This window comes from Myxine glutinosa, chromosome 1 (genome assembly GCF_964187855.1).
Source record: "Myxine glutinosa chromosome 1, kmMyxGlut1.1, whole genome shotgun sequence".
Classification (NCBI taxonomy): Eukaryota; Metazoa; Chordata; class Myxini; order Myxiniformes; family Myxinidae; genus Myxine; species Myxine glutinosa.
The window spans coordinates 308349581-308373893 of NC_136261.1; the positions used below are offsets into that span (position 1 = coordinate 308349581).

The 24313-nt window shown below is 47.8% G+C and overlaps 1 protein-coding gene across 1 annotated transcript; it reads right to left on the minus strand.

Annotated features, from left to right (window-relative positions):
- Nucleotides 1-10275: 10275 nt before the first annotated feature.
- On the minus strand, nucleotides 10276-14113 carry LOC137413435 (dual specificity protein phosphatase 7). The gene is made up of 3 exons (XM_068098844.2): nucleotides 13419-14113; nucleotides 11598-12032; nucleotides 10276-11409 (listed from the first exon to the last, which is right to left on the minus strand). The coding sequence occupies exons 1-3, from the start codon at nucleotides 13795-13797 to the stop codon at nucleotides 11099-11101; spliced, it is 1125 nt and encodes a 374-aa protein (XP_067954945.1). The 5' UTR covers nucleotides 13798-14113; the 3' UTR covers nucleotides 10276-11098.
- Between the last annotated feature and the right edge of the window lie 10200 nt (nucleotides 14114-24313).

Sequence of the window (24313 nt, forward strand, 5' to 3'; positions counted from 1 at the left end):
CACACACCCTCCCAAGGTTCACCCCCACCCCCCATGCAGTTTCGTCCCAGCAATACACACTACCAGCTTCACACCAGCACTACAGCCTCCCACATTCCCCTCGCCCCGCTCTCTCTCCTTCCTTTTTCCACATTCTTAAATAAACCCTACAAGCATCTCCTCCTCCCCTGTCCCTAACTGTGTCGATCTCAACCATCTGAGTCCTCCACTCTAACCTGACAGATCTCTTAATCCATGTCGCTGCCAATAAACCGGACATCATCTGTTTCGCAGAATCCTTCTTCACACAGGACGGTCCCTCCGTCCTGGCGGCGGATTCGCACTGTACATTAATAACTCCACTTTTCACTCTCTGTGTACTGCTCTTACACCTCCCGAACCCCAGGAGTACATCTGGCTGTGAATTCCATTCCGTTCCCACCTCTTGATCATCTCTCAGACAACCTGCACCAACTTTTAACCATTCATTGCAACTCTCTCTCTTCCCCATTTGTGGTGATTTAAATTGTCACCATGTCATGTGGCTGAGTGTTTGTATCTTCAACCATGGCACTTCAGCAAAGCACTTCAATGACTCCATTGGACTGACTCAGTCTGTAAACTTTCCAACTCCGATTTCTCCCAATGGTAAATCCTCCCGTCTGGACTTGGTGATGAAAACTTCTCCACCAATGTCTCGTGTTCTTTTTCTGTTCCAATTGGTTCATCTGATCATGTGCTTATAAAGATAAATATCTCTCTAGCCATTATCAGAGATCAGCCTCAGTGTCGGTAAGTCTGGCAGTACACGCAGGAGGCAAACCGGCAGGGACTGCAAGGAGCGATTACACTTCAGGACTGGTCTCTTATATCTCTCACTCCAAGTCGCTGCCACTGATAGTGATATTGTCGCGCGAACCCTTCGGTTAATACCAGGGCTCACGGATGGACCAAAAACGGCTTTACTTGGAGGCGACGACTGAACACGGATTTAACTATGAAACGCGGGAGGAAGAAGGAAAGTGGAAGCTGCGGTAAAAGTGTGTACCTGTGGAAGGCGAACGAACTCAAACGGCAGCTCCGATCCTGCATGGGAATTAACTCAAGCGAACGACACAGATTTTGAGTGGAAAGGGAAAATAATGCAAAGGTTTATTTACAAGGAATCGCGGGACAGGGAAATACGCGCCGGTAATAAAATGTCCTAAATCGGGATCCCGCACACCAGACTTCAGATACAGATGAGGGAATGAATTACGAAAATAGAAACGTCCGTTATGTTTCGGGGAAATGTGGAATGGTCTTATCTGTCTTGTTGTCTTGCGTCCGTCGACGTGCAATGCGGCCCTCTCCGTCTGCCTCCGAGCACCACCAGGCCTCGCTCCAAGCACCACAAGGCCTCGCTCCAAACACCACGCGTCCAACGCAGGCTAGCAGCTCCACACGAGGTCGATCTCCACACACGATCGGTCTGCCAAGTCCCAGTCAGTTCTCCCAAAGGTTGGACGTGCCAGAGAGACAAAGGAATGTGCAAGAAGCAAGCGAACTCCACTCAACTCAAGAGAACTCTCAGACGCAAGCCAGCAAACTCGGGCTAGGACTGCGCATAGAGTTTGGTGCGCCCTCTTATAACCATGCTGCGGTGACGTCAGCCTCGGCGCGCCACCCAATCAGTGCCCTCCACAGGCCTGGAGCGTGGTCATAGCATGTAGCGTGTAGCATGGTCATAGCACGTAGCGTGTAGCGTGGTCATAGCTCGTGCTACCCGAGGCCTAGCGGAGATGCAGCTGGCCACGGCCCATGCGGCGGTGCCCTGAACTGGCCTCCCGCCTGCCCCCTTCCAAAGTCTTGACAGGGAAGGGAATTTAATTAATGCGTGCACTAAAGGGCCTAACTAAGTGTCTACAAGTGTGCATTGCCATAAGGGACAAAGGTTTGATGACCAGGTTGGACACACAGGGGCGTTATTCTTAATCCCTATACTATCTAACACTCGAACATCCTGGTATGTTCACAAGCAGACATCTTAACCCGACAAACCGCCTAAACACACAGAACTTATTACAGGTAGATTCCCTATCACGACAGTCGGATACCTACCTACACAGATCTATCTGGCTCTAGATATTGCTTTACCCCCAGACATAACAATATTTATTCAGCCTGTAACAGAAACCTGCTCTCCCTTATGCACAGATTCATCCCATCTCGTCTTCAGTTGTCATACCCATCCTCCCACCGATAGTAAACTGAATCCTTGAAACAACTTGCATTCCCTGGAAGGCGAATCTGACTGAAAACAATCTCAGATAATTCCACAATTCCTCCAACAAGAGTGTGTCCACACTCAGGAGAGCTGGAAAACATCTGTCCAACCTCAAGAATTAACTTTCAAAGTTGTCTCCCTCCTGAGAAATCCTACATACGTATGGGCACGTGCATGCGCACACACACACACACACACACACACACACACACACACACACACACACACAAACTCTCTCTTTCTCTTTCGAAAGAACTATGTATATGGCAAACCCTCCCATCTGCTTTCTTAACAAGCCTCTTGAAGAAGTTAAATCACTCAAGCTCTTGGGTCTCACTCTCAGCCATTATCTTTCTTTAACAAACAATATTTACAAGTTGGCCGCCAAAGCCAGTCGCTAAGTGGGCATCTTCCGTTGTGCAAAGTCCTTCCTTGGCACACCTGAACTTTTATCCACCTACAAAGCCTTCATCCGCAGTTTAATGAAATATTCTTCCCTCTGGGCTGGCATCCCTGCCTCACACCTTGCTCAGCTTTGATGCCAAGGAAATCAAAGCCTTCAAGATTACTGGAATTTCCCATAATGAAGCGGAGTCTATGGGTCTATCACTTTGCCATCATAGACAGGTCGGTGGTCTCTTTGTGTCCTTCTGCATTCTTTCTGATCTTACTCATACCTCCTCATATCCTGTTTTCCCAACTTCTCAACTTCTGCTTTTACCGCATTCACAATCTCGGTAACAGTGAGACAATCTCGTGACAATAATTATCCAAACTACCTCCAAGTCCCAGTGGTTTAACAGGATAGAAAAGTTCATGGTTCTGTTCGTTGCCCCCCCCCCCCTCCCTCCCCTACAGGTTTCTGCTGGGTGCACATAGTCCAATAGCAACCCCTACTCGGGAAACTCCCAAAATTCAGAATCACTGCTCACCTTCACTCATTTGTTCCTCTGTTTTCCCACCTGTGGAACCAACTTCCACATTCTCTTAATTTCTCATTCTTCCTTCCAGATATTCAAGACAGCTGTTCATCACCCTCTCAGATTTTCCCAAATCCAAAACCATTATCTTTTCTACTCCATTAAACCATTGGGACCTGAAGGTAGTTTGGATAATTGTTGAGACCTCGAAGGGACCTAATTTAAGGTAAGACCTCGAAGACCCATAAGACTTTGAAGACCCTAAAGACCCGCAAGGCCTTTTAGACCACTTTACCCACCGGCATCACCTCAACCCACCATTTAAAATATAAACCCAAACCGGCATCACTTCAACTCACTATCTATCTATCTATAATTCCAGTAATCTCTGTGTGTCTGTGTGTGTGTCTGTGTGTTTGTCTGTGACCGCTGTTTCTCGACAACCACGGGTCCGATATACTTGCAACTTGCCAGGTATATTGCTGGGGACCCGAGGATGTGCCTTTTCAAGGTTTCATATTAATCGGACAAGTAGTTACCGAGCTATGGCGATTTCTTTACCAAACTCCGCAAGCCGTTCGCTTTGGACCAAACCATTTCATGTAAATAGAGGGGGGGGATTGTCACCGTACTCGCAAGCCGTTCGCTTTGGACCAAACCATTTCATGTAAATAGAGGGGGGGGGGGGGATTGTCACCGTACTCGCAAGCCGTTCGCTTTGGACCAAACCATTTCATGTAAATAGAGGGGGGGGATTGTCACCGTACTCGCAGGCCGTTCGCTTTGGACCAAACCATTTCATGTAAATAGAGGGGGGGGGGATATAATTTTAGATATATATATAGTACGGGCATGCCCTAGTATATATAAGTGCGCGTTTTCTGTGTGTCCACGTTTTATTCAGATATGGCTGAACGGATCTTCATCAAACTATCAGAGGTTCATCAGTGAGTGCCTGGGGATGTTTTAGGCAAAAAATATATATATTGAAAGAAAACAAGTTCGTTTTTTGGAGAGAAAAAATAAATAAATAAATAAATTAATAAATCGCTCGATAGTGCCTAAGCCTTTTTAAATTAATGACAGTTATATACAAATACACATTCGCATAAATAAATACAAAACAATCACCAGACATTTGAATACAAATGTCTCAAAAAATTCCGGAAGTGTACGAGGTTGCTAGTCTTCCTGATCGGCAACACACTTAACTCAGAAACGTGATGAACGCCACATTCACCCACCAGCATATATATGAACCCCCTTCTGCTCCTGTCTCCCTTCCCCTCCCCTTTCCCCCTCTCCCCTCCCCTCCCCCACCCGGCAACGCAGGGTACTTCTGCTAGTTTTATATAAACCCAAACCGGCATCTCCTCAACTCACCATTTTCTATAAACCCAAACTGGCGTCACCTCAACTCGCCATTTTCTATAAACCCAAACCGGCATCACCTCAACTCACCATTTTCTATAAACCCAAACCGGCATCACCTCAACTCGCCATTTGCTATAAACCCAAACTGGCATCTCTTCAACCCACCATTTTCTATAAACCCAAAGCGGCATCTCTTCAACCCACCATTTTCTATAAACCCAAACAGGCATCTCCTCAACCCACCATTTTCTATAAACCCAAACCGGCATCACCTCAACTCGCCATTTTCTATAAACCTGAACCGGCATCACCTCAACCCACCATTTTCTATAAACCTGAACCGGCATCACCTCAACTCGCCATTTTCTATAAACAAAAACGGGCATCACCTCAACTCACCATTTTATATAAACCCAAACTGGCATCTCGTCAACCCACCATTTTCTATAAACCCAAACCGGCATCACCTCAACTCGCCATTTTCTGTAAACCTGAACCGGCATCACCTCAACCCACCATTTTCTATAAACCCAAACCGTCATCATCTCAACCTACCATATCATATAAATCCAATCCGGCATCACCCCAACTCACCATTTTATATAACCCAAACCCACATTGCCTCAACCCACCATTTTATTTAAACCCAAACCCGCATCACCTCAATCCACCATTTTATATAAACCCAAACCCACATTGCCTCAACCCACCATTTCATATAAACCCAAACCGGCATCACCTCAACCTCCGATTTTATATAAACCCAAACCGGCATCGCCTCAACCTCCCATTTTATACAAACCCAAACCGGCATCGCCTCAACCCCCCATTTTATATAAACCCAAAACGGCATCGCCTCAACCCCCCATTTTATATAAACCCAATCCGGCATCACCTCAATCCACCATTTTAAATAAACCCAAACCGGCATCGCCTCAACCCAAAAATTATATATATATATCCTCATGTTCCCCACCTCACTGGCTCTCTCTCCCTCACCCCTCCCCAACTCCCATCTCACAGGTTTTCTCTCCCCCATGCGCCTCCCACCTCCTCACCGGTTCTCGCTCCCCCACCCCCGACTCACGGGCTCTCTATTCTCCACCCCCACCCCCCGACTGGCTCTCTCTCTCCCCACCTCTCCGAGCCACCCATCTCCCACACCCCACCTCATTGTCTCTCTTGCCCCCAACCCTGCCTCACCGTCTCTCTCTCCACCAACCCCCTCCCCTCCCCCCCAGAGGTCTCCGGCACTCAGCCTCGTCAGCTCTCTCTCCCCCACCCACCACCTCACCAGCTCTCTCTCTCCCACCCCACCTCACCGGCTCTCTCTCCCCCAACCCCGCTCCCCTCCCCCCCCCCCACCCACGAGCTCTCCTGCACCCAACCTCATTGGCTCCCTTGCCCCCAACCCTGCCTCACCAGCTCTCTCTCTCCACCAACCCCCCCCCCCCCCTCCCCAGAGCTCTCCTGCACTCAGCCTCACCAGCTCTCTCTTCCCCACCCACCTCCTCACCGGCTCTCTCTCCCCCACCCACCTCCTCACCGGCTCTCAATCCCCCACCCACCTCCTCACCAGCTCTCTCTCCCCCACCCACCTTCTCACCGGCTCTCTCTCCCCCACCCACCCGCTCTCTCTCCCTCCCCGCCTCACCAGCTCTCTCTCCCCCACCCACCCGCTCACTCTCCCTCCCCACCTCACCAGCTCTCTCTCCCCCACCCACCTCCTCACCGGCTCTCTCTCCCCCACCAACACGCTCACTCTCTCTCCATCCCCGCCTCACCAGCTCTCTCTCCCCCACCCACCTCCTCACCGGCTCTCTCTCCCCCACCCACCCGCTCTCTCTCTCTCCCACCCCGCCTCACCGTCTATCTCTTCCCTACCCCCTCCTCACCGGCTCTCTCTCTCCCCCACCCACCGGCTATCTCTCCCTCCCAACCACCGGCTCTCTCTCCCTCCCACCCACTGGCTCGCTCTCCCCCACCCACCGGCTCTCTCTCCCCCACCCACCGGCTCTCTCTCCCCCACGCACCGGCTCTCTCTCCCCCACGCACCGGCTCCCTCTCCCACCCCCCCACCCCCGAGCTCTCCTGCACCCCACCTCACTGGCTCTCTTGCCCCCAACCCTACCCCTTCTCGGCCTCCCTCTCCGAGCAATGCCGGGTACCTCTGCTAGTAAAACAATAAAATAACATATCTGGTCCGGAAAATTTTAGCTTTGTTAAGCTGGAGCGAGAAACTCACTCACGAAGCAGCAACATTCAGGGACAAACCCGGAAGCGGAAATGAATTTCTGATCTTGCGCATTTCCTCTTCATTGGTGTATCGTGCTCCGAATGGACGCTGAGCTGTGTCCATGTGCTAGCATTAGTTGGTGGACATTAAAGATCCCACATTTACTTTCCTTAAGAGATGAGTTCTTTCCAGGCACCCTGAACCAAGTACAAATTCCTACCCAGATCAACTAATTAGGCGAAGGTGAGGCCTGATCAACTGGTTCGTAAATGACTTGGGACAAACTTCCCCCACGGCCGAACTCACAAGGTTTAAAAGCAAATCTTACATACTGAAGGATGCAGTGCATTCTGAGAATGATTATTTATGAAGTTACTAGGAGGGCTTCAGTGCTTCATTTGGATCTCGAAGTAATCGCCTAACAGTAAGAGCCCATCCATCTATTTATTATTGTTACGTTTGTGGGAATGTCAGTCATTTGGGAGGTGTGTTGTTTGGGGTATGTTGCATTGGGGCGTCAGTTCGGTTGAGGTTCCCCAAATAGGAGTTTTTCGTATTTATTTTTCCTTTTTCCTAAAGTTGACCCCATACCGACTCCCTTTACGCCACGTGATTTTGACTGTTGGTGGTGTTGCACAAAAACAGCTTTGGAAAGGATTCAACCCTTATTCTGAGGCAAAAAAAGGGCAGGAAAATGGAGAGGAAGAAGAAACGTGGCCGGCGTGGAGGCCTTGCTGATTTACCGTTTCCTGGACCTTGTGAAGCAGATTTACAAGGATCTAGCAAAAGTAGTGTGCCTGAAGAAGTCGAAGTTCCTCGGAAACCAAAAGCTGTTCCAGAAGCAAGAAAGTGGGGGAGAAGGATAAGGGAAGAAGAAGAGCGGCTCTTGGCAGGGTGGTGAAAACGCGATCCTTGCTCGTGGAGGTTGATGAAAGGAGAGGGGGATTGCGGAACATTGGTGAACCTTGGTTCCCGCCAAGCCCACTCTGACGAACGTTGAGTAAGCTGCTCTTCAAACAGGCCTGAACCCCATTCCATCCCCATCCTCAAATCACATTTTATTTAAATTCCCTGCGATTATTATTTTATTACTTTGCTTACCTTCCCTTCCCTAGGTTAGATAGTGTTGTGTGTGGATGTTGTGTCAGCCTTTCATATCAGTTGTATGTGGCCTGTGTTAATTGTTTCAGTCTGTCATTATTAATTAATTAAGTCTGTCATACTTGTACTTATATGATTTGATTATTGTATCGTTTTCCATTATTTGAAGTAAATTGATTGCGTTTCATTTTGTTTGATTGACCTTTTTTGGATCGGTTTGCAAGCTCCCCTGAGATGACAGTGTGGCAGTTTAAACTCCTTGCACTAAACCAAAAGTTCAAGCTTCCAAAAAGCGCTCGGCCAGCTTGCGGGCCTCGGCCCGGTGGGTTGGGGATAGGATTTGGGGTCGCTGACATGTCACCCTATAACACACTTAGTTGGGAGTGACGTTTGGGACTCAGGTCCTCATCCTCGACGCCCGTAACATTATGTTTGCATATATGGGGGGAATTTTTAGGTCCCTCCCCATCTCCACTTCCTCCATTTCCTCCGTGGCTCCCATAAGAGTATGAACTGGCCACAAGTTCCATAACAACAAAAAACTAAAGTTTCATCGAGATCTCAATTTCCATTGACAAACACACGTACTTTTAAATTGTACATTAATTGTAATCAGAATTTATTCAGTGTAATATTGTTGAATGACAAGAACAACGATAACAGAACCGAATTGGAGAAACTCAAAATGTCCTATTCATAGGTATCTCTGTTTGAGAATATCAGATCTCATGAGCAAGGGTTAAAAGTCTTGTAAATCAGCAATTGTTTATGAAACCAAAATGTAAATTGGGGAAAAAAATAAAAAGGACCTTTATTATCAACTCAACTGGGTGCCTCTGGTGGAACAAGATACCCCGCAAGGATAACATGCCCGGTTTCCCTCTGCAAGCAATTTTGGAGGGGTAATTGCATCAGGAAGGTGACATGGTGTAACCTAACAACAACTCTCAAGTTACCCAGAGAGGCTTGTGAAAGGAAAGCTAAAATGGGGGCTTACTGCAGGAAATCTTCACCTAAGCATCCATTTGGGACCAGCAAACAGAAATCAAACCTTGTTAACTCATCTCTGTTCTAACATTTGTACTCCATATGAGACTCGAGATGTCGCAGGATTGTGGAGCGTATTCTGCATTTACATCACTAAACGTATGACCTTTTTTCAATGGACCATCCTTCACCATTTCTCCAACCATTTATACTTTCAACCATGTCCACCACTATCTACACCATTATTCTCTCCTCTGGTGGAATATTCAGATTCCATCCGTTCCGCCAATCATCTTTTCTTTCTTTATTGTCACTTCGCACCCCATCCCTCCCTACCCCAGTAAATGTTCAAACGAAAAAATTGCAAAATTTGCACAAAACTCGGTTAAAGTTTCAAAGAGAAAATAAACAACTAAAAAAAAAAGCATATTGCGTAACAAACAACCAATCATCAAACCTCGTAGATATCGACATCATTTTCCCAGCCCAACCTTGCAAGTCTCCTCTCTGCCACACCATCACACTCCTCAACCATTCCCAGGGAAGATAAAGCATCCAAAGTTTCAAATAAACCTGCTTTCACCATGACAGACCCAGATCTGGAGATATCATCAAAATCCACCGACACAGAATATGAACAGGTTTCTTTTTTTCCTTCCATCACCCATTCATTCACCCAACATTGACAATTTCCAAAAGGTAATAGGCTATTAAACTCTGATCAGAGATGTGTTTGCTGCGAATACAATTGTTACAAAACTTGTAAGCTTTTGTAACTTTTGGATTCACAAATAGCCAAATTGTAAAATTGCTCTTTTGATAGCCGCTTTTTCAGGAAATTTGGAACTCGTAATAATGTTGCCGTCCTGACTTCTAAACACCTAGTTTTCCCAAGTTTGTAGAACTTTTATAGATAAGGACATGTCTTATATTGAGTGCAAAGACATAACTCTGATTAGGTTATTTGGGCTGAAAGAGCAATTTTGTCTGTAACAACCGCTGACCCTTTATACACTCACTGGCTCCCTACCTTTTATTTTCCTTCCTAAGTTGTCTCCTTGTTGACACCACCCTCCTGATTTCTTGCATGTATTTTAAAATTCCATCCAAATATGGAATGACAATTATATCAAAGCGGTTCGATCAAAATCAAACTCTAAATCATTTAACTTTTTGTTCCATCAGGTGGTACATGAAAGCTCACTGCCAATTCGAAGTCACCTACCCACACCTGTGCTTGTACAAATCTTACTTAGATAAACTTTTTTTTCTTCTTTGCTACCCCATTGTCAGTCCTCAATCATTCATATCTTCCATGAAACAATCTGCAAACAAGCAACAAAGACGAGTCTCCTCACGAGGTGAGCGACATCACACTGAAGAGTCAAACCAAGAACCAAAATGCACAGGTATTCTTAATTTAAAAAAGAATTTATTAAAACTCTCAATTCTGTACATTTGTACAAAGATATACAATCTGTAAAAAAAAAAGTGTGTACAAAGTCCATTTTGGCATTAAAACGAGAATCCATATTCTTAAACGGCAACTTCAAACCCACAACGAACGCCTTTACAGGCCTTCCCGAGTAAGCGCAGAAGAGCTGGTGAAATGAAGAAACGTGCAGGACTTTCCCAAAAAACTCTGCCGCACAAAATTAAATGTGCCACCTCGTTCCTTCACAGTAATTTCAGGCGAAAGTAACCCGATACAACAACTGATGCCCCCACCAACCCCCCCCCCCCCCCTCCTAAAAAAAGCTCAAGAAAGAGGCTTACCCTCCTCCATAACCGGTATGGTGCCTTTTAACACAACAATAGCCTGAAATCTTGCTTTTCTCGAGGGCCACAAGGTCACGACCTCAATCGTGCCTTTCAAACAAGTCACAAACTGAAGTCAGCAGTTTTATGCACAGTCCATCAAAGCTATCTATCCCTCTTCCCCAGCTAACATCCTTCAATCAACTGAAGTACAGGACACGTTAAAATAATTAAAAAAACAATAAAAGAGAAGGCTGGAAATTATCCAGTCATTGTGCTTTTTCCCCAAACCTAAGTGGAAACTTCACACGACAACTAAGTGCTGACAGGCCCAAAGCACTGGTGCTTTAACTTTCCAAATATCACCTCAGCAGTGACATCACAGCACGAGCTCCTGGATTACTCAAAATTGCTATAGAGCGAGGAGTTTCTTCACTAGGAGGTGCAGCGAAACGAATTGTCGTGTGCAATTTGGGTTCAAGTCGACTCGATGGCCTCGAGTGTAAATATGTTGTGATTGGTTGGCGTGGTGAAGTAGAGACGTTCACAGCTGCGTCGGTTGTCACATGGAGGAGAACTCAGGCCCAAGCGCCTCTCAAAATCCAAGAGTTGTCCCATGAAGTTGAAGTTGGGCGAGATGTTGGACTTCTTGCGCTTGACAAAATCGTAAGCATCGTTGAGGGAGAGGCTCAGTTTCTGCATGAGGTAGGCCACCGTGACAGTGACCGATCGGCTGATTCCGGCCAAACAATGCACAAGCACGCCACACTGCTGAGCGCGAGCTTCCTCTGTGAAGGAGACAAAATGGAGAGATATTTACAAATGACAAAACCCACAACCCAATGAATCATAACCACCACAACTTTTTGGCACAAAACAACAATACTTTCTCCCACTCCACATGTTTACCACCAAACAAATCACTTATGGAACACATTATAAAAGTACTGCGTAAAGTACTTCAAGTTACCCTTACCGATGAAAGCAATCGCCTCTGGAAAGAACTGCGACAGATTCTGGTTCCAGTGGTCCGAGATGGGGATCTGCTTGTACTTGAAGCCATCATTGCGCTCGAACATGTTGGGCAGGTTAGGCGTCACGTTGAGGATGTATCGAATGCCATACTTTGCGAGCACGTCGAGGTTGGCCGAATCCTTGGCGCAGCCCAGGTAGAGGTAAGGCAGGATCTGTACAGGATACTGAGGCTGCGGGCCGCTCACCAGAGGGCTCCCATCAACTTCGCTGGCGCTGCCCAAGTCCGACTCGCCATCTGAGCCGTCAGAGCTTATGCGCAGGCCACTGAGGCCAAGCGCCGTGATTGTTGCGGCACTGCTCGAATCGCCGTCTTGATCGCCCGCTTCGCTCGTCTCACAGTAATCCGGGAAGGCACACTGGAACTTCCTGAAACCACCTGCCACCAAAAACAAAAAACAAAAGGATCCAGTTAGCTTAGCAACAGAATAAAAATACAACCACTTCCACACATTGTTCGTTGTCCAGGACAAATCTGCATCTAACGGAAACACTGGCCAGAACGTCCCCATTGAAATGGTAAAATGCTCGAATCGTCAATTCGGTTTGAACTTCAACCGCCACATTTGGAAAACCATTGCTGCTTTTCATCCCACAAAACCTGAATGGAAGGCCTCATTTGGGAATGCAGCTCGGGTAGAGGGCTACTCGAGCGGAGTGTCATCGCATATTCAAATCCGGCAAATTTGTGAGGACCAAGGAGGTGCTTTGTTATGAGAGAATACAATTACCATAAGCGTACAGCAAAATAAACCTGGCGAGTTTATACCGCAACATTGTGGAATAGACCGAGAGCAGGCAGGACACAGTCCGACACATCAAAATAGTTTAAAATACCAGAAAACTTAGATGCTGGCGTTTCACCAACGTCTGTGGAACATTCATGTTTAATTTGGAAGTCAATTGTTTGTTTATTAAATAAGAGAGCACTTTGGCGAATACACCAAGTGCAGCATCTGGAAACGTTTGCTCGGTTCTGGGACAACCGCCAACCGCCAAGACGTGGGTGGTGGTGGAGATCTATCCAAAAATTTGCGATTTTTAAAATTTAAATAACCATCACCACCACCACTCGCAAAACTAGAACGGCACTCTGTAGAGCATACCTCCACCTGGTTGGTCATACCACTTAATGGTGAAGAATCACTTAAAAATTCTACTAGCTGGATCCGGATCCGGATCTTCACCAAAATCGAATCTATTTGTCCTTGTCACACACACAACCGGTCCAACAAGTTTCGTCCAAATCCATCCATAACTTTTTGAGATATCCCGCTATGTATCGTTATTGGCCCCATCTCCCAATGGTGAAGAATCACTTAAAAAATGAAATAATTCTCTTTTCCGAATCCATATTCAGATCTTCACCACATTCGAATCGATTCGTCCTTGCCACACACACAACAGGTCCACCAAGTTTCGTCCAAATCCATCCACAATTTTTTGAGATATTTTGTTCACAGATAGACAGACAAACAGACAGACAGGGGTGAAAACGTAAACTCCATCCACCATTGGTGACGGAGGTAACAACGAACACACGGGGGTAACAACGAACACAAAGCCAAACTTCCTGGGATTCAACGTCACAATCGAAGTGTCGACGGACGCAACTCGGAATGTTGTTGTGCAACTTTATCGCGCGATCGCAACACGAACTCTGACGACCGATTGCGCAATCCCTCCCCGGATCGTGGCCTTTTTGGGAACGCATCGCATACACGGTGCTTATAACCAGGTACCGCACTCGGTGGTTTATATTTACCTTCCAGCGAGCTGGCGTCGCAGCCGTCTTGCCGAAGTCGCCGCAGCACAGCCGACAGCAAGGAGGACTCGTCGGAGCAGTCGCCGTCGTCGCCACCGTAAGCCACGATGGGCTCGGCCTTCCAGCGGCGACCGAAGGTCTCCTTATGCCGCGGGTCGGGGATGAGCGAGCGCACGGGCAGGCTACCTTTGCGCAAGCGGCGCAGCATCAGCCCCGGAGCCGCGACCCCCAACGCCCCCCGGATGCGAGCTCCGGCGAACGACTCCGGCGAGCGACAGTCGAGGAGCAGGATCCCGTCCGGGTCCGAGTCGTCCAGCTGCGATCGCACACATTCGGCCGACTTGATGCTGGGCATCGTATCTCCGGCGCGCTCTTTCATGGAGGGTGGATTCGAACCGGAGGCGGCAGGACAACAGCGGCGCAGAGGACTTCCTTTTCCTTCCTTTTCCCGCCACTTCCCTCCCCTTCCCCGTGCTGTTGCTGTTCGTGCTTTCCGTTCTGTCTCGATTGCGGACCATCCGCGGCCCGATACAACCCGCCGGTCTCCGACCCTTGTAGACTATTATTCAATTACACTACGCACCTCCAGTCCCGTCGTCACCACGTTTTCAATTGATTTCTCTCTCAAAGCAATTTCTTTATTATTATTATTTTTTAAGACCTTAGATCCCTACACTTCAAAACAACTTATCATCGCGATGCTTCCTTCGCTAAGGCGTTTTATAACGCCCTCGTTCGCATCACGTGACAATCACATAGCTTCTGCACCAATGGGCGCACTTTAGGGGCGTGACTACTGGCGTCGCCAGGGTAACGACTCGGCGATTGGTGGAAATCCGATGTCATTGAGAAAAAAAAACAAATGCATCCGCACACTGGGCCTGAGCACATTGCACTGCGGTAGGGGTGGTGGAGGAGGGAGGAGAGTAGTTGTGTTTATTTCTATGGAGGAATTTCCGGCAGTTTATCGTAAAGCGGAAAGCTCAGGGTGATGTAGCGCAGCGATGGTGGAAGAGTGTGCGGTGTCTGTAAATAATGGCTCACGATGAGTCGTCAAATAGATGAACAATTCAGTATGTGAATATATTATTTGGGATACTATTTGGGATATTATTTGGGATACTATTTGGGATACTATTTGGGATATTATTTGGGATACTATTTGGGATGCTATTTGGGATATTATTTGGGATATTATTTGGGATATTATTTGGGATACTATTTGGGATATTATTTGGGATACTATTTGGATACTATTTGGGATACTATTTGGGATACTATTTGGGATACTATTTGGGATACTATTTAGGATACTATTTAGGACACTATTTGGGATATTATTTGGGATACTATTTGGGATATTATTTGGGATATTATTTGGGATATTATTTGGGATACTATTTGGATACTATTTGGGATACTATTTGGGATACTATTTAGGATATTATTTAGGATACTATTTGGGATACTATTTGGGATACTATCCGGGTATATTGAGATCGATTTTTGGATAAATTATCCCCAAGACCGTTACTTGCTTCCGACCTTCCGACTATTATCGACCGACTATAATTATCCGACCTTACGTTACTCTTCCGACCGTTACTCGTTATTTGAAATTTCTCCCGTTCGTCGATATCGCTGCCCTTGTGGTCGATCAATGAACCCGGGCAAAAGGTGCTGCACGATGCCCGTCGGTGCTCGCGCTCCGCGTCCCATTGATGGTCGCGCGGCACGTGATGTGAATTCGAGACGAGCACTCGGTGCTAGCGCTAGCGCACGCGATGCCCCGCCCCCTGGAGCTAGCTCCGCCTCCTACCATGGCCGAGCGCGTAGCGAGCGCGGACCTTTCGCACTAATAACGGTCAATTTGCTTTGTTGTGCTATTCGACGGTGCGGAGGGCGCCGGACTCGGGGTGCGGATTTCACGGGGGAGAGAACCATTTCCGCTCGCGCCACTAGCCCCGCATTCCTGATCCGAGCGTTCCAACCCCCACACTCCACCACCCCAACTCCTCTCCCCCCCACCCCCCCCCCCCCCCCCCAGCCATTCAAACGCGGTTTCACCGGATCAGTGGAGATCCATTAACAACGAGTCTTAATCAAAGGAAAGCCAAAACAGATGGATCCCACGGTAATCGCTTAATAGACAAATATTAAACGGTCAAAGCGGACGTGTTGATGGGCAGAGCTGCAGCCGCTGATGTCAATTTACATTTTGCGAATGAATTTGTTTTTCCCACCAAAGTTCCTGAAAGCCTAAATACCTAGAACGGCACTCAGTGGGGAGCAAACCTACGCCTGGTTCGCCATGTCACTCAATGGTGAAGAATCACTTTAAAAATTCGACTAGCTGGATCCGGATCCGGATCTTCACGAAAATTGAATCGATTCTTCCTTGTCAGACACCCAACATGTCCAACAAGTTTCGTCCAAATACATTCATAACTTTTTGAGATATCCTGCTATATGTTGGTTTTCGCCCGATCTCCCAATGGTGAAGAATTACTGAAAAAAATTAAATAACTCTCATATCCGAATCCATATTCAGATCTTCACCAAAATCGAATCGATTCTTCCTTGTCAGACACCCAACCGGTCCACCAAGTTTCGTCCAAATCCATCAACAACTTTTTGAGATATCCTGCTATGTATCGTTTTCGGCCCTATCTCCAAATGGTGAAGAATCACTTTAAAAACTTCTAGTAGCCGGATCCGAATCCGGATCTTCACCAAAATCTAACCATTTCGTCCTTGTCACATACGCTACATCTCTGCCAAATTTCGTCTGAATCCGTCCATAACCTCTTGAGATATTTTGTTCACAAACGGACAGACACAGACAGACACAGTGGTGAAAACATAACCTCCATCCAGCTTCGGTGGTGGAGGTAATCAGCTTGTCTTCTGGTGGTTTTAAGCACTCAAACGAAACAGTTCATAAGGAACGGCTGGCTTGGTAAGCGATAGCAAGCTGATTGGAAATGGAACACACTCCAGAATTCATGAATGTAGCTTGATCTTCTTCTTCTTTAACGTTCGAAGAAGCAGGAATTTTGTAATTTGTTCATGGGGCCGGCGATAACTCGCCTACTATTCGTGGAAGGACACCGTGGGATCTTTAACGCCCACCAACGAATACCGGCAGACAGGTCACCCGTACCCGTTTAACACACATTGATGAAACACCGGGGTGACAGTTTGGAGTCGGGATTCGAACCCAGGCTAAGCTTACAGGTGAGTGTGTCGTTGCGTCGGCGAACCTACGAGCGTCTGTCGATCAGATAGCGACGTGCAGGAATGTACGGTGTGGGTGGAGGAGTCAAGAGGCCATCTTGGGATGGTATCAGCACACCATCTAAACGCCTGACCTTTGACCCCCAACTGGTTCCTCTCTTTTCCCACCCTCCGCGTGTAAACATCGTTCTGGCGCCAGAAGCAACCGAAGGACACACTTTTCTCAACAATTTGTTGTGGCTTGTCCTGTGAATCACAGGAGGAAAACGTCAACGGAATGTGTTTGTGGTCGCACGTTCGACATCAACACTGAATCGAATGAAATCTCTGCCCTGTTCATTCATTGGCTCTTCAGAATGATTCAGCGAAGTCGAGCAGGTGCAGCAAGAACTGAACTTTGCATTAATTCACCTTTTTGTGGCCAATTTTCATGGAATGTCTTCGTGTCATTCAGGAATTAAACACCTGAGAGAGGTGAATGAGCACAGTTGTAGTCCAATTTTTATGGAATTAAGTAGATGCAACATCTCGAGGAGGAAAATCACTTTATTCACCTGCTTAATGAAACCGGAAGTCCGTTGATGCTTCTTCTTCTTCTTCTTCATGTTGTCCTTTCGTATGCAGCAAATGGCTGCTGTTTGCGTCGTTTTGCTTGGGGTGCAGGTGTGTCGTTGAGATGTAGTGCCGCCTGTAGGTAGGACTAGGAATTTGTAACTCATTTCGGATGTCGATGAAAACTCACCGACTCTTGGCAAAGGTCCGCCAATGATTTCCGGCAGACTATAGGCACCCATTTTGTTTTTGCATACAAAGTCAAGGCTGTTGGAAGAGCTAGATAACTGAACGAATCAGGGTGAAACAGAACAAAAGGAACAATAGAAAGAGGGAGGGAAATATCAACAGCAGGATTAAAGGAAAAAAATAGAGGGAGACTTGGACAAATAAGGGATGGAGGGAGGAATGAGGGATAGGGAAGGATGCACAGGTGGACAAGATGGATACAGAAGGGAACTCGCAAGAATGAGAAACTGGAGGTTTGTAAGGAGATGGGCTTTGTGTGTGTGTGTGTAGAGGGAGAGGGGTGGGGGAAGGGGGTTAACCGGGGTAGAAAAGATCATGGTTTTTGATGAGGGAACGTGAACAGCTTTGGAGGCCATCTGAGTTGGTATGGTGGTGAACAGAACGGAGAGAGTATGTCAAATCTATGTCTCTCTCCGTGCTTTGTTCACCTCAGGTGTCTGCAGGGAGCACATAGCCAACCATAAACCCCCTTCTGGTGACAATCCCAAAATCCACAATAAAGATCATGGGATGGGTGGAAGGAATTTTTGTTGAAGCCACGGCGAAAGGTCATGCTGTTGGAACAGGAGGGAGGGGGGGGGGGGGGGGGGGGGGGGGAGGGTTGATAGACCCAGCACTTATGCCTTGTGAAGAATTAGAAGGAAGAGCAATAATCTTATCGTGATGAAGAAGTACATGTGGGGTACTCCTGATGGAGAAATAAGAAGAGTGATGGATTTGATTAAAATAAATAAAAAAGCCAAGAAGCATTTCCTTCAATGCAGATTCAGTTTGCAGACATTATTTTGAGAAAATAAAGAAGCGGAATGAGAAACAACCCCAAAACCAGGAGTCGGCCAGAGCTACACAAAAATGAATTCGACAATAAAGCAAAACAACGTACGATTTAACATGTAAAATTGGACGAAAACACAAGAAGCCACGTGTGGACGAATATATAACAGAAAAATACGATGGATCTGGTTTGGAAAATTCGGCTGTGATAGAAGTTTTGTTTAACGTCCATCCAAGGGACAGCACACACGTTGATGCATCGTCTTCCCCGTGAAACACCAGAATGACAGTTTATAGCCGGGTCGAGATTCAAACCCATGACTAACCTCAGAGGTGAGTATGCGTACTTCCCGGCTATCCTGACAGCCTTATCTGTGAGTGACCATCCATCACTTTATCTATATAGCGATTATATAATTATATATATATATATATAAACAACCAGTGGAACTGAAAGGTGTTTACTATGGAAGGAAAACAGGTGGTTAATCAGTCGACAAACCACAAAAGAATATTGTCCTGACAGCAATCCCATAAACACGTCACACGTCATCAAACAGTCCCACCCTCCACCTCAAAGTCAGTATCTGTTGTGTCCACCATTTGCACGTGCACAAGTCTGATAGTGGCATCAGGGATGTTCCTCCACTCATTCTGTAATGCCTGACCCAACGCAGCAACGTTGTGTGGTGGCGGCTGACGTCGGCGTACACGTCGCCCTTACTCATCCCAAAGGTGCTCGATAGGGTTTAAGTCTGGGAACAAAGCTGGCCAATTGTTAGGGTTAGGGTTAGGGTTAGGGTTAGTTGTTAGGGTTAGGGTTAGTTGTTAGGGTTATGGTTAGTTGTTAGGGTTAGGGTTAGGGTTCGGGTTAGGGTTATACAAAGTTGTGTTTTCAAAGTGTGTCAGGTTGCGTTTTCAAAGTGTGTCAGTATATATATACATATATATGTATATATATTGTTATGTCGGTGTGGTAGAGGAATATCTAGAGCCAGGTAGATCTGTATAGGTAGGTATTCGACTGTCGCGATAGGGAATCTACCTGTAATAAGTTCTATGTTAGTCCGGTTTGTCGGGATAAGCTGTATTGATGTCCCCGCTACGAGGGAGCAGGGCATGCTAAATAGTGCAGGGATTATGGGTAAAGATTCCTTTGTTCGTCGTCCCCTCTGTCGTCAAACCTTTGTCCCTTATGGCAACGCACACCTGTAAACACTTAGATAGGCCCTTTAGCACACACAGTAATTAAATCCCCTTCCCTTACAACGACTTTGGAAGAAGCCAGATTGGGGCACCGCCGGGTGGCCGCTGTCAGCTACACCACCAGCTAGGCCTAGCAACATCGCGTGACCACGCCACAGGGAACGTGTGATTGGAGGGAAGGCGCTGGAAGGTTCGGTGGAAGGCACTGGTTGGTGGCGCACCAAGGCTGACGTCACCGCCCAGGTTATAAAAGGGCGTGCCGGACGACATTTTCCCTCTTGCGCTGCGTGTCTCTGCGTGTCTCTGGAAATTTCACTTCACAACATCCACTTTCTGAATAATCCTCTCCAAGAAGTTCTGTCACTCAAGCTTTTGGGTCTCACTATTTGCCATGATCTTTCCTGGGAAAACCACATTTCAAATCTGGCCTCCAAAGCCAGTCGCCGACTGGGCATCCTCCGTCGTGCGAAGTCCTTCCTTGGCACACCTGAGCTCCTCACCACATACAAGGCTTTCATCCGCAGCTCTATGGAATACTGCTCTCCCCTCTGGTCTGGTGCTCCTGCCTCACACCTAGCCCGTCTGCACGCTGTTGAAACCAAAGCGTTCAGAATCATTGGAATCTCCTGCGATGAAGCTAACTCCAAGGGCCTTTCACTCACTCACCGCAGGCAGGTTGGTGGTCTTTCCGTCTTCTACCGACTCCTCTCTGGCCTTGCCCCCACAGCCCTCTCTGGGCTCTGTCCCCCAAATATTCCTACAGGTTGCACAAGATCTGCCTGCAACCCTCTTATGGTTAAACTGCCAAAATCAAGACTTTCTGCTCACCTTCACTCCTTCATTCCTCTTTTCTCCCGCCTCTGGAACAAACTCCCTCACTCTCTTCAATCCCACTGCACCCTCCAGGTCTTTAAAACAGCTGTTCACCACCATCTCTTATCCTCCCCCATCCAAAACCTTGATCTTTTCTACCCCCGCTAATTTCGGTCCCCTTGTGTTTTATACCTCTCCCCCCTGCCCTCCCCCTCCCACGCCTCCTGCCCCCAAGCCCTCTCCCTCCCACACTTCTCTCTGCTCTCAAATGTTGTGGTTGTGTGCTTCCCCTTCTCTCCCCATCTTGTCTTCCGCTCCCTCTTTTTGTGTGTTTTGTTTGTCTGGTTGATTTGTTTGTGAAATAAATGTTAGCTCTTTCACGAGCCTCGATTCAGTATACAAAAAAAAAAAAAAAGCTCTTGGTTGTCTCTGGCTGTCTTGCGCTGCACGACATTTCAGCAGCTCTAGCTCTGTCTCTGGCGCTGCACCCTCCCTGGTCTCTTGGCGCTGCACGATATCTCTCTGTGCTTGAAGCTCTTGCGCTTCTTCTTGGTCTTGAGAGGTCCTGGTGGTCATTGGTTCACCATCTGCATGGTGCAGGAGCGAGGCTCTGTGTCTGTGAACAGGCGGGACCTGGTGTGCGAACGGAGAGGGCGTTGGCTCGGGCCTAGCGAAGTGTGCGAGGCGGACGGAGGGTTTCTCCGCACCGGAGTTTGGAGCCGTGGTGGATACGGCACGACTACAGACGGACTGTTAAGACGCACCACAGTCACCATCCCACGACGAACGTGTTCTTTTATTAATTCATTCCTGTGTCCTGTTGTTGAGTCTGGTGTGTGGGATCCCAATGTAGGATTTAGTTTATTTGATTGCCGCTGCATTTCATTGTATCGGGTCCATGAATAAATCCCTATTTTTGTACATTCTGATCCGGTGTTCGAGTTCATTCCCCTTCCACAGTTACGCGCTTTTACCGCTTCTTCCTCTTCCCTTCTTCTTCCCGCGCTACATAAGTAAAATCCGTGTTTGGTCGTCGCCTCATCGGCAACTTATTACAGGTGAGGTTCTCTAGCACGACAATCGAAGCATGATACCTATGCAGATATACCTAAATCTATATATGCCCCTACCCAACCGACATAACACAGCCCCCCCCACCCCCCACCCTGGAACCCTGTAACCATAGCCCCTGCTCGGTTCACTGCAGGCGCTACCATTCCAGTTTAACACTTACTGTCTCACACTTAATTAGCCGATGAAATAAATCAGGAGGGCTGTGGGAATTGAGCCGAAGCTACCTGCCTATTCTCCTTAACATGCTAACCCCCTTAACCAATCATGCATTTTAAGTATTTAAAATCATTTATAACGGGTCGTTCCTGCGGAGGGAGGAAGCAAACAACAACATGCAAAAACTAACTTAACCACAAACATACCCTTCTTCAAAACTTTCTAAAATTTCAAAAACTCTATGAACATTTATACAACCCCATCCTACAGACCGCGTCCCCGGGTGGATGCCACAAGACTCAACGTTACCTCCGGGGCCATCCCAATGCACCCCCCAAATTTCCATGGGCCCTGTCCTGGTGTTACAGGTGAGTGACGTGGCTCAGTGGATTTCGCCCACATTCATTCAATACAAACCCATAACCATGCATTCTCATTCCATAAATCATTAAGGCACAGAAATCACAACAAAGCACGTATTTCACCCCCCTGCAGGACCATGGCATAGATGTCATATCACAGTGTGTGCATTTCCCTCAACTAAGCAGCGGGGAGGTACCGCACAAGTAAGATGGTGGGCGCTTCATGCTGTGGTGCCCACAGTCCAAACACAAGTCACTTGACTTACAAATTCATTGCCCCCCCCCCCCTTTACCTCTTGGCCCTGTGACAGTCAAACAGCCCTTTCCGCCAATACCCCGCCGGTGGGGGCCTCCACACTCCAGGCTCCATTGCCTCCTGCTTCCTCGCAGCTACAAGGGTCGCCGGGAGTCTTCCACCCCAAGGCGCCCAACAGACCCCACCACTGACGGGCTCCAATTTCCAGTCACCACTGGCTATCAGGGGTAATTGCCGCAGAGCGGGGTCGCAGTCATCGCTCCTCTTGAGCTTGATCCGTACCTGCGGACACGCATACCTTCCCCACCCACAAAATCCCCAAAACACATTTCCTCACATTCCATCCCCCTCACCGGCCATGTCATCACTCTCACCCGCATCCCCCCACCCCCCAACTCCAAATGACATGTCCCCAATTTACCAAGCAAGTCCTGAAGCCTGGGGCAGTAAACATCAAGGCCTTACCTCTACCTTGATGTGCAGGTATCTACCGGTTGGTCAGGTCCAAAGTGCCATCCACCCTCAAAATCCCAAAATTTCTCCCATTGGACCGATCAAATTTCTCCAAATTTCACTTTTCTCCCTACTGTACTGGCAGGTATGTGGATCCGTATCCTCAGGTGATCTGTACTACATAACTACATTTGCCACGACAGCTCCGCACCTCAACCGTGCAAGGGTCATCGGGACAAGCTGAGCAGCCGAAACGCCAACATGGCTCCTGAGTGTCCATAAGGGTGCGACCCACCATCCATCCTTCAGCCCCCCTGTGAGAACCATGGCCGCACTAGCCCCAGATGGCCAGTTTGGTGAGCACCTGCTGCCAACCACACCAACGCACTCACAACCTCGGCCCTGGGGGAGACGGTCGCAGTGTGTGGCATCCACATCACGTCACCTACGCCGCCCTCATCCCCCAGTCCACACAACTGCAGTCCCCAGTTCCCACCCACACTTGACCACGCCAAGATCCAGCAGACAGCCATGCTCCACCAGGAGACTCCTCCAGAAGACATGGTCCACACACTTTGGACACCCACAGCACCACGTTGACCCTCAAACTACCCAACCACAATCTCCACAACCCCGCATCCCAAATATTGGCACAGTCGCCCCCGTAACCAGTTGAAAGCTGTGTCCTGCTAATCTGTCCATTTTTATCAGTCTCCATCACTTTGGTCTAACACACCTTGATCAATAATGGTGCCACTGTGCAGTGTCCACCATGCATTTCAAAATTCACCCTTAAATTTGCATCTAATCCTCAGATTATCAATGCCAAATATTTTTCACATTTTACTAATCTCACCAAAGAAGGATGCTTTTCCATATACATGCCAGCTGGGCATGGCCCATATGCTCAGCACGGTACTATCTCCTGATTCAACAATCCCATGGCTGTTTTCCCAAGCCGAGAGTCCACAAATCATAATGGAACATCTGTGGAAGATCACTCTCACACCATCGTGTTCCACAGATGCCCCAATGGTTGTCCGCTCACTTTTATCAGATGTTCTCTGACATCAGCTCTGTATCTCCCCCAACCAGTGCGTTGCTTACTCGTAGCCTTTTGCACCTTCTCACGTCACCGGCACTTCTTCTCCAACCAGTGCGTAGCTTCTTGGTAGTGGTTTCACACCTTCCGCACTGATTGGCCGTGGTCTCGCGCCTTTGGTGTTACGTCATCATGTGGCACGTCATTGTCGGTGGCCAATCAGTGTGGCACGTCCTTCATCTTTCCCACTCTCCAATCACGGGGAAGCTTTCTGTCCCTTCCCTGACCAATCACACGTCCTTCCCTACTCTCTCTGCCAATTGGTGGCCTGCTCTTTGCTCGCCCCTCCCCCCGACCAGTCACGAGCCTTCCTGGGCATGTCTCTCAGCCTGCCTGTTCGATGTTTGCTGCCCTGCCGGTGTTGTCAGCCCAAGTGCGTGGTCGCTTGCTGTTTGTTCTTCCGGTCAGTCATTGTAAGGGGGGATTTAATTAATATGGTGCTCTATTGGGCCTAGCTAATGTATGTGATGTATTGCCATAAGGGACACTGGGATGATCACAGAGGTTTCACATACGTGGGAATTAGCATAGACCCTATAACTATTTAACATACCCCATTCCTCATAATGGGGACGAAGATACACCCTAATCCGAACAAACCGCCTAAACAGAACTTATTACAGGTGAGGTTCTCTAGCACGACAATCGAAGCATGATACCT

Coding starts and splice junctions, on each gene's coding strand:
- LOC137413435 (XM_068098844.2), bottom strand. CDS start 13,797: ATGAAAGAGCGCGCCGGAGATACGATGCCCAGCATCAAGTCGGCCGAA. Junction 12,033..13,418: donor CGACGCCAGCTCGCTGGAAG/GTAAATATAAAC, acceptor TTTTGGTGGCAG/GTGGTTTCAGGAAGTTCCAG. Junction 11,410..11,597: donor AGAGGCGATTGCTTTCATCG/GTAAGGGTAACT, acceptor TCTCCTTCACAG/AGGAAGCTCGCGCTCAGCAG.